This window comes from Pelobates fuscus, chromosome 3 (assembly GCF_036172605.1).
Source record: "Pelobates fuscus isolate aPelFus1 chromosome 3, aPelFus1.pri, whole genome shotgun sequence".
Taxonomy (NCBI): domain Eukaryota; kingdom Metazoa; phylum Chordata; class Amphibia; order Anura; family Pelobatidae; genus Pelobates; species Pelobates fuscus.
In genome coordinates this window covers 419,870,629-419,880,352 of record NC_086319.1, presented here as the reverse complement: position 1 = coordinate 419,880,352, position 9,724 = coordinate 419,870,629, and the positions used below count along the sequence as shown (strand labels likewise).

Below are 9,724 nucleotides of genomic sequence, written 5' to 3'. Positions count from 1 at the left end.
TCTGACACTAGATGGTGCAGGGTGATAGCTGCAGTTAATGGAGTCTGACACTAGATGGCGCAGGGTGATAGCTGCAGTTAAGGGAGTCTGCCACTAGATAGCACGGGGTGATAGCTGCAATCAATGGAGTCTGCCACTAGACGGCGAAGGGTGATAGCTGCAGTTAATGGAGTCTGCCACTAGATGGCGAAGGGTGATAGCTGCAGTTAATGGAGTCTGCCAATAGATGGCGCGGGGTGATAGCTGCAGTTAAGGGAGTCTGCCACTAGATGGCGCAGGGTGATAGCTGCAGTTAATGGAGTCTGCCACTAGACGGCGCAGGGTGATAGCTGCAGTTAAGGGAGTCTGCCAATAGATGGCGCGGGGTGATAGCTGCAGTTAATGGAGTCTGCCACTAGATGGCGCGGGATGATAGCTGCAGTTAATGGAGTCTGCCACTAGATGGCGCAGGGTGATAGCTGCAGTTAATGGAGTCTGCCACTAGATGGCGCAGGGTGATAGCTGCAGTTAATGGAGTCTGCCACTAGATGGTGCAGGGTGATAGCTGCAGTTAGGGGAGTCTGCCACTAGATGGTGCAGGGAGATAGCTGCAGCTAAGGCAGTCTGCCACTAGATGGCGCAGGGTGATAGCTGCAGTTAGGGGAGTCTGCCACTAGATGGTGCAGGGTGATAGCTGCAGTTAAGGGAGTCTGCCACTAGATGCCGCAAGGTGATAGCTGCAGTTAATGGAGTCTGCCACTCGATGGCACGGGGTGATAACTGCAGTTAAGGGAGTCTGCCACTAGATGGGGCGGGATGATAGCTGCAGCTAATGGAGTCTGCCACTAGACGGAGCGGGGTGATAGCTGCAGTTAATGGAGTCTGCCACTAGACGGCGCGGGGTGATAGCTGCAGTTAATGGAGTCTGCCACTTGACGGCGCGGGGTGATAGCTACAGTTAATGGAGTCTGCCAATAGATGGCGCGGGGTGATAGCTGCAATTAATGGAGTCTGCCACTAGATGGCACGGGATGATAGCTGCAGTTAATGGAGTCTGCCACTAGATGGCGCAGGGTGATAGCTGCAGTTAGGGGAGTCTGCCACTAGATAGCACGGGGTGATAGCTGCAGTTAGGGGAGTCTGCCAATAGATGGCGCGGGGTGATAGCTGCAGTTAATGGAGTCTGCCACTAGATGGAGCAGGGCGATAGCTGCAGTTAATGGAGTCTGCCACTAGATGGCGCGGGGTGATAGCTGCAGTTAATGGAGTCTGCCACTAGATGGCGCAGGGTGATATCTGCAGTTAGGGGAGTCTGCCACTAGATAGCACGGGGTGATAGCTGCAGTTAGGGGAGTCTGCCAATAGATGGCGCGGGGTGATAGCTGCAGTTAATGGAGTCTGCCACTAGATGGCGCAGGGCGATAGCTGCAGTTAATGGAGTCTGCCACTAGATGGCGCGGGGTGATAGCTGCAGTTAATGGAGTCTGCCACTAGATGGCGCAGGGCGATAGCTGCAGTTAATGGAGTCTGCCACTAGATGGCGCAGGGTGATAGCTGCAGCTAAGGGAGTCTGCCACTAGATGGCGCAGGGTGATAGCTGCAGCTAAGGGAGTCTGCCACTAGATTGCGAAGGGTGATAGCTGCAGTTAGGGGAGTCTGCCACTAGATGGCGCAGGGTGATAGCTGCAATTAAGGCAGCCTGCCACTAGATGGCGCAGGGTGATAGCTGCAGTAAAGGGAGTCTGCCACTAGATGGTGCAGGGTGATAGCTGCAGCAAAGGGAGTCTGCCACTAGATGGCGCAGGGTGATAGCTGCAGTTAATGGAGTCTGCCACTAGATGGTGCAGGGTGATAGCTGCAATTAGGGGAGTCTGCCACTAGATGGCGCAGGGTGATAGCTCTAGTTAAGGGAGTCTGCCACTAGATGGCGCGGGGTGATAGCTGCAGTTAATGGAGTCTGCCACTAGATGGGGCGGGATGATAGCTGCAGTTAATGGAGTCTTCCACTAGAGGGCGCGGGGTGATAGCTGCAGTTAATGGAGTCTGCCACTAGACGGCGCGGGGTGATAGCTGCACCTAAGAGAGTCTGCCACTAGATGGTTCAGGGTGGTAGCTGCAGTTAATGGAGTCTGCCACTAGATGGCGCAGGGTGATAGCTGCAGCTAAGGGAGTCTGCCACTAGATGGCGCAGGGTGATAGCTGCAGCTAAGGGAGTCTGCCACTAGACAGCGCGGGGTGATAGCTGCAGTAAATGGAGTCTGCCACTAGATGGCGCAGGGTGATAGCTGCAGTTAATGGAGTCTGCCACTAGATGGTGCGGGGCGATAGCTGCAGTTAATGGAGTCTGCCACTAGATGGCGTGGGGTGATAGCTGCAGTTAATGGAGTCTGCCACTAGATGGCGCAGGGCGATAGCTGCAGTTAATGGAGTTTGCCACTAGATGGCGCAGGGTGATAGCTGCAGCTAAGGGAGTCTGCCACTAGATGGCACAGGGTGATAGCTGCAGCTAAGGGAGTCTGCCACTAGATGGCGCAGGGTGATAGCTGCAGTTAGGGGAGTCTGCTACTAGATGGCGAAGGGTGATAGCTGCAGTTAAGGCAGTCTGCCACTAGATGGTGCAGGGTGATAGCTGCAGCAAAGGGAGTCTGCCACTAGATGGCGCAGGATGATAGCTGCAGTTAATGGAGTCTGCCACTAGATGGCGCAGGGTGATAGCTGCAGTTAATGGAGTCTGACACTAGATGGTGCAGGGTGATAGCTGCAGTTAATGGAGTCTGACACTAGATGGCGCAGGGTGATAGCTGCAGTTAAGGGAGTCTGCCACTAGATAGCACGGGGTGATAGCTGCAATCAATGGAGTCTGCCACTAGACGGCGAAGGGTGATAGCTGCAGTTAATGGAGTCTGCCACTAGATGGCGAAGGGTGATAGCTGCAGTTAATGGAGTCTGCCAATAGATGGCGCGGGGTGATAGCTGCAGTTAAGGGAGTCTGCCACTAGATGGCGCAGGGTGATAGCTGCAGTTAATGGAGTCTGCCACTAGACGGCGCAGGGTGATAGCTGCAGTTAAGGGAGTCTGCCAATAGATGGCGCGGGGTGATAGCTGCAGTTAATGGAGTCTGCCACTAGATGGCGCGGGATGATAGCTGCAGTTAATGGAGTCTGCCACTAGATGGCGCAGGGTGATAGCTGCAGTTAATGGAGTCTGCCACTAGATGGCGCAGGGTGATAGCTGCAGTTAATGGAGTCTGCCACTAGATGGTGCAGGGTGATAGCTGCAGTTAGGGGAGTCTGCCACTAGATGGTGCAGGGAGATAGCTGCAGCTAAGGCAGTCTGCCACTAGATGGCGCAGGGTGATAGCTGCAGTTAGGGGAGTCTGCCACTAGATGGTGCAGGGTGATAGCTGCAGTTAAGGGAGTCTGCCACTAGATGCCGCAAGGTGATAGCTGCAGTTAATGGAGTCTGCCACTCGATGGCACGGGGTGATAACTGCAGTTAAGGGAGTCTGCCACTAGATGGGGCGGGATGATAGCTGCAGCTAATGGAGTCTGCCACTAGACGGAGCGGGGTGATAGCTGCAGTTAATGGAGTCTGCCACTAGACGGCGCGGGGTGATAGCTGCAGTTAATGGAGTCTGCCACTTGACGGCGCGGGGTGATAGCTACAGTTAATGGAGTCTGCCAATAGATGGCGCGGGGTGATAGCTGCAATTAATGGAGTCTGCCACTAGATGGCACGGGATGATAGCTGCAGTTAATGGAGTCTGCCACTAGATGGCGCAGGGTGATAGCTGCAGTTAGGGGAGTCTGCCACTAGATAGCACGGGGTGATAGCTGCAGTTAGGGGAGTCTGCCAATAGATGGCGCGGGGTGATAGCTGCAGTTAATGGAGTCTGCCACTAGATGGAGCAGGGCGATAGCTGCAGTTAATGGAGTCTGCCACTAGATGGCGCGGGGTGATAGCTGCAGTTAATGGAGTCTGCCACTAGATGGCGCAGGGTGATATCTGCAGTTAGGGGAGTCTGCCACTAGATAGCACGGGGTGATAGCTGCAGTTAGGGGAGTCTGCCAATAGATGGCGCGGGGTGATAGCTGCAGTTAATGGAGTCTGCCACTAGATGGCGCAGGGCGATAGCTGCAGTTAATGGAGTCTGCCACTAGATGGCGCGGGGTGATAGCTGCAGTTAATGGAGTCTGCCACTAGATGGCGCAGGGCGATAGCTGCAGTTAATGGAGTCTGCCACTAGATGGCGCAGGGTGATAGCTGCAGCTAAGGGAGTCTGCCACTAGATGGCGCAGGGTGATAGCTGCAGCTAAGGGAGTCTGCCACTAGATTGCGAAGGGTGATAGCTGCAGTTAGGGGAGTCTGCCACTAGATGGCGCAGGGTGATAGCTGCAATTAAGGCAGCCTGCCACTAGATGGCGCAGGGTGATAGCTGCAGTAAAGGGAGTCTGCCACTAGATGGTGCAGGGTGATAGCTGCAGCAAAGGGAGTCTGCCACTAGATGGCGCAGGGTGATAGCTGCAGTTAATGGAGTCTGCCACTAGATGGTGCAGGGTGATAGCTGCAATTAGGGGAGTCTGCCACTAGATGGCGCAGGGTGATAGCTCTAGTTAAGGGAGTCTGCCACTAGATGGCGCGGGGTGATAGCTGCAGTTAATGGAGTCTGCCACTAGATGGGGCGGGATGATAGCTGCAGTTAATGGAGTCTTCCACTAGAGGGCGCGGGGTGATAGCTGCAGTTAATGGAGTCTGCCACTAGACGGCGCGGGGTGATAGCTGCAGTTAATGGAGTCTGCCACTAGACAGCGCGGGGTGATAGCTGCAGTTAATGGAGTCTGCCACTAGACGGCGCAGGGTTATAGCTGCAGTTAATGGAGTCTGCCACTAAATGGCGCGGGATTATAGCTGCAGTTAATGGAGTCTGCCACTAGATGGCACAGGGTGATAGCTGCAGCTAAGGGAGTCTGCCACTAGATGGCGCGGGGTGATAGCTGCAGCTATGGGAGTCTACCACTAGATGGCGCAGTTTGATAGCTGCAGTAAAGGGAGTCTGCCACTAGAAGGCGCGGGGTGATAGCTGCACTTAATGGAGTCTGCCACTAGACGGTGCAAGCTGATAGCTGCAATTATTGGAGTCTGCCACTAGATGGCGCAGGATAATAGCTGCAGTTATTGGAGTCTGCCACCAGATGGCGCAGGGTAATAGCTGCAGTTAATGGAGTCTGCCACTAGATGGCGCAGGGTGATAGCTGCAGTTAATGGATTCTACCACTAGATGGCGCGGGGAGCCAGCTACACTTACTTGGTCAAAGCGTGTAAGCGCAGACGCGGCGCTTGTTGAGCTCGATGCACAGTGAGCGGATGGCGCCACCTTGTGGACACTCTCTGGCACAGCAGCGTTGTTCCCACTCCGTGCTCCGCAATGGGTTATGGATTATTTCACCATAAGGGCTCACTCTGGCGGTCACTCTGGGTAAATACAGCATGACATTGCCTGTTTGGGGCAGATAGTGGAAAATTGCCCCAGGAATGGCTGCTTTCCGGGAGATCTGCCCTGAATCTCGGGTAAGCCTCTCAAATACTGAGCCAAACATAGGTCCATGTGTATCCAGCAGGGGGACCCCAAAAATACCTGCAGGGCTGGAGTGTCTGGGGGTGGCAGCAGTGGGGAGAATTGTTGGGGATCCTGGGGGAGTCGGTTAGGGTCAGTGGGGTGTCTTTTGGGGATCTGGGGGTGGGGTCAGACTCAGTGGGTGTCTTTGGGGATCTGTGGGGGTCAGTGGGTGTCTTTTGGGGATCTGTGGGGGTCAGTGGGTGTCTTTTGGGGATCTGTGGGGGTCAGTGGGTGTCTTTTGGGGATCTGTGGGGGTCAGTGGGTGTCTTTGGGGACCTGTGGGGGTCAGTGGGGGTGACAGGTGTAAATTCTGCCCATTAATATCCATAATTATTTCCCCTATCCTGTTTTTTCTGCAGTGACCGGCCTACAAGGATGGGGGACAGACAGAATGGGGGGGTTAGCCGCTGCCCCCCATTACTTTACACATTCACCCTCTCTATATATAGTACCTGTATCTCGCTGGATGTACACCCCAATCCCCTGGGTGACAGACAGAAATGGGGGTAATTAGTATAAAGTAGGACGCTGTGCGGCACAGGAGTTTTATTTATATTATTTTTTAATTTAGAGCAGTGGTTATCAAACTCTTTAGGTTGAAGGCGCCCTTAATACTTCAGTATTTTTCCAAGGCGCCCCAAGTCAGAATCTCTAGGTTGCATATCTGTACAGCGCTGCGGCATTTACTGGCGCTATAGTGTAATGTACAGCATTGGGGTTTGAAGGGGTGCTTGGATATAGTTATTGTGTTTTAATACAGGGGTGTGTTTGTATGTGATGTTTGATTGCAGGGGTGTGTCTGAATGTAATGTTCCCTTTTAAATGTGCTGTACATTTGTGCGAAGTATTTGTGTTTGAGTGAAGGGGTGTGTTTGTATACACTCACACACATACAAGTTATTTTTTTTATTTTTAATATCTCCGGCCACCCTCCTGTGAGCTTACCTTATGGAGTCCTGCTGCTGGTGGGAGCGAGGGGTCTGGAGATCTTCGTGCTCACGCTGCGGCTGCCTCTCTGCAGGATGCTGGGAGGAGGTGTCTGGCTGTTGCCTCCTCCCAGCCGGCCGACGTTACAGGGGTTCGGTCACGGTCTTAAAGGATCGTGGCACCTGACCGGGCCCGTGTTCAGCAGTAATGTTTCCCCGGTGCGGTAATCATAGCACCGGGGGAACATTCCGCGGCACGCCGGCACACAGTTTGGGAACCTCTGATTTAGACCATAAGTCAAGAACAATATGTAATCCTACAGAACGTACAGCGATTGTGAGTCCTGAGGAAACTACGAAATATAAAACTTGGAATATTCTTATTAAATGCAGTTAATAAGCCGTATAATTCTGAATCTCAAGGAAATAATAATTATTTGGCCAGGAGTAATACACTGTCCTGGTGACTCACTAAAGTGGGAATTCAAAGTAAAGGAGCAATGTAGACACTATAACAACTTCACCTTACTGCATTGTCAGCTCTGTCTGTGTTAATAAAGACCCCCCCCCCCAGTTACTGACAGCTCTGTCTGTGTTAATAAAGATCCCCCCCCAGTTACTGACAGCTCTGTCTGTGTTAATAAAGATCCCCCCCAGTTACTGACAGCTCTGTCTGTGTTAATAAAGACCCCCCCCCAGTTACTGACAGCTCTGTCTGTGTTAATAAAGCCCCCCCCCCCAGTTACTGACAGCTCTGTCTGTGTTAATAAAGATCCCCCCCCAATTACTGACAGCTCTGTCTGTGTTAATAAAGATCCCCCCCCAGTTACTGACAGCTCTGTCTGTGTTAATAAAGACCCCCCCCCCCCAGTTACTGACAGCTCTGTCTGTGTTAATAAAGATCCCCCCAGTTACTGACAGCTCTGTCTGTGTTAATAAAGATCCCCCCCAGTTACTGACAGCTCTGTCTGTGTTAATAAAGATCCCCCCCAGTTACTGACAGCTCTGTCTGTGTTAATAAAGCCCCCCCCAGTTACTGACAGCTCTGTCTGTGTTAATAAAGCCCCCCCCCCCCCAGTTACTGACAGCTCTGTCTGTGTTAATAAAGACCCCCCCAGTTACTGACAGCTCTGTCTGTGTTAATAAAGACCCCCCCCCAGTTACTGACAGCTCTGTCTGTGTTAATAAAGCCCCCCCCCAGTTACTGACAGCTCTGTCTGTGTTAATAAAGCCCCCCCCCAGTTACTGACAGCTCTGTCTGTGTTAATAAAGACCCCCCCAGTTACTGACAGCTCTGTCTGTGTTAATAAAGATCCCCCCCAGTTACTGACAGCTCTGTCTGTGTTAATAAAGATCCCCCCCCCAGTTACTGACAGCTCTGTCTGTGTTAATAAAGATCCCCCCAGTTACTGACAGCTCTGTCTGTGTTAATAAAGATCCCCCCCAGTTACTGACAGCTCTGTCTGTGTTAATAAAGATCCCCCCCCAGTTACTGACAGCTCTGTCTGTGTTAATAAAGCCCCCCCCAGTTACTGACAGCTCTGTCTGTGTTAATAAAGCCCCCCCCCCAGTTACTGACAGCTCTGTCTGTGTTAATAAAGCCCCCCCCCAGTTACTGACAGCTCTGTCTGTGTTAATAAAGACCCCCCCAGTTACTGTCAGCTCTGTCTGTGTTAATAAAGACCCCCCCCCCAGTTACTGACAGCTCTGTCTGTGTTAATAAAGCCCCCCCCCCCCAGTTACTGACAGCTCTGTCTGTGTTAATAAAGATCCCCCCCAGTTACTGACAGCTCTGTCTGTGTTAATAAAGATCCCCCCCCCCAGTTACTGAGAGCTCTGTCTGTGTTAATAAAGCCCCCCCCCAGTTACTGACAGCTCTGTCTGTGTTAATAAAGACCCCCCCCCAGTTACTGACAGCTCTGTCTGTGTTAATAAAGCCCCCCCCAGTTACTGACAGCTCTGTCTGTGTTAATAAAGACCCCCCCCAGTTACTGACAGCTCTGTCTGTGTTAATAAAGATCCCCCCCCAGTTACTGACAGCTCTGTCTGTGTTAATAAAGATCCCCCCCCCAGTTACTGACAGCTCTGTCTGTGTTAATAAAGATCCCCCCCCAGTTACTGACAGCTCTGTCTGTGTTAATAAAGATCCCCCCAGTTACTGACAGCTCTGTCTGTGTTAATAAAGATCCCCCCCCAGTTACTGACAGCTCTGTCTGTGTTAATAAAGATCCCCCCCAGTTACTGACAGCTCTGTCTGTGTTAATAAAGACCCCCCCCAGTTACTGACAGCTCTGTCTGTGTTAATAAAGATCCCCCCCCAGTTACTGACAGCTCTGTCTGTGTTAATAAAGCCCCCCCCCAGTTACTGACAGCTCTGTCTGTGTTAATAAAGCCCCCCCCCCCCAGTTACTGACAGCTCTGTCTGTGTTAATAAAGACCCCCCCCCAGTTACTGACAGCTCTGTCTGTGTTAATAAAGACCCCCCCCAGTTACTGACAGCTCTGTCTGTGTTAATAAAGCCCCCCCCCCAGTTACTGACAGCTCTGTCTGTGTTAATAAAGCCCCCCCCCCAGTTACTGACAGCTCTGTCTGTGTTAATAAAGACCCCCCCAGTTACTGACAGCTCTGTCTGTGTTAATAAAGACCCCCCCCCAGTTACTGACAGCTCTGTCTGTGTTAATAAAGCCCCCCCCCAGTTACTGACAGCTCTGTCTGTGTTAATAAAGACCCCCCCCAAGTTACTGACAGCTCTGTCTGTGTTAATAAAGACCCCCCCCCCAAGTTACTGACAGCTCTGTCTGTGTTAATAAAGACCCCCCCCAGTTACTGACAGCTCTGTCTGTGTTAATAAAGATCCCCCCCCAGTTACTGACAGCTCTGTCTGTGTTAATAAAGATCCCCCCCCAGTTACTGACAGCTCTGTCTGTGTTAATAAAGATCCCCCCAGTTACTGACAGCTCTGTCTGTGTTAATAAAGATCCCCCCCCCAGTTACTGACAGCTCTGTCTGTGTTAATAAAGATCCCCCCCAGTTACTGACAGCTCTGTCTGTGTTAATAAAGCCCCCCCCAGTTACTGACAGCTCTGTCTGTGTTAATAAAGCCCCCCCCCAGTTACTGACAGCTCTGTCTGTGTTAATAAAGACCCCCCCAGTTACTGACAGCTCTGTCTGTGTTAATAAAGACCCCCCCCAGTTACTGACA

At 52.1% G+C, this 9,724-nt stretch overlaps 1 protein-coding gene across 1 annotated transcript in view; it reads left to right on the top strand.

Moving 5' to 3' along the window:
• The first annotated feature begins 5,468 nt into the window (after positions 1-5,468).
• LOC134602088 (uncharacterized) overlaps positions 5,469-9,724 on the top strand; it is a 170,713-nt gene continuing 166,457 nt past the window's right edge. Inside the window, exon 1 of the mRNA XM_063446587.1 lies at positions 5,469-5,547. Within this exon, the coding sequence (XP_063302657.1) occupies positions 5,512-5,547 (36 nt within the window). The 5' untranslated portion in view covers positions 5,469-5,511. The remainder of the gene's footprint in view (positions 5,548-9,724) is intronic.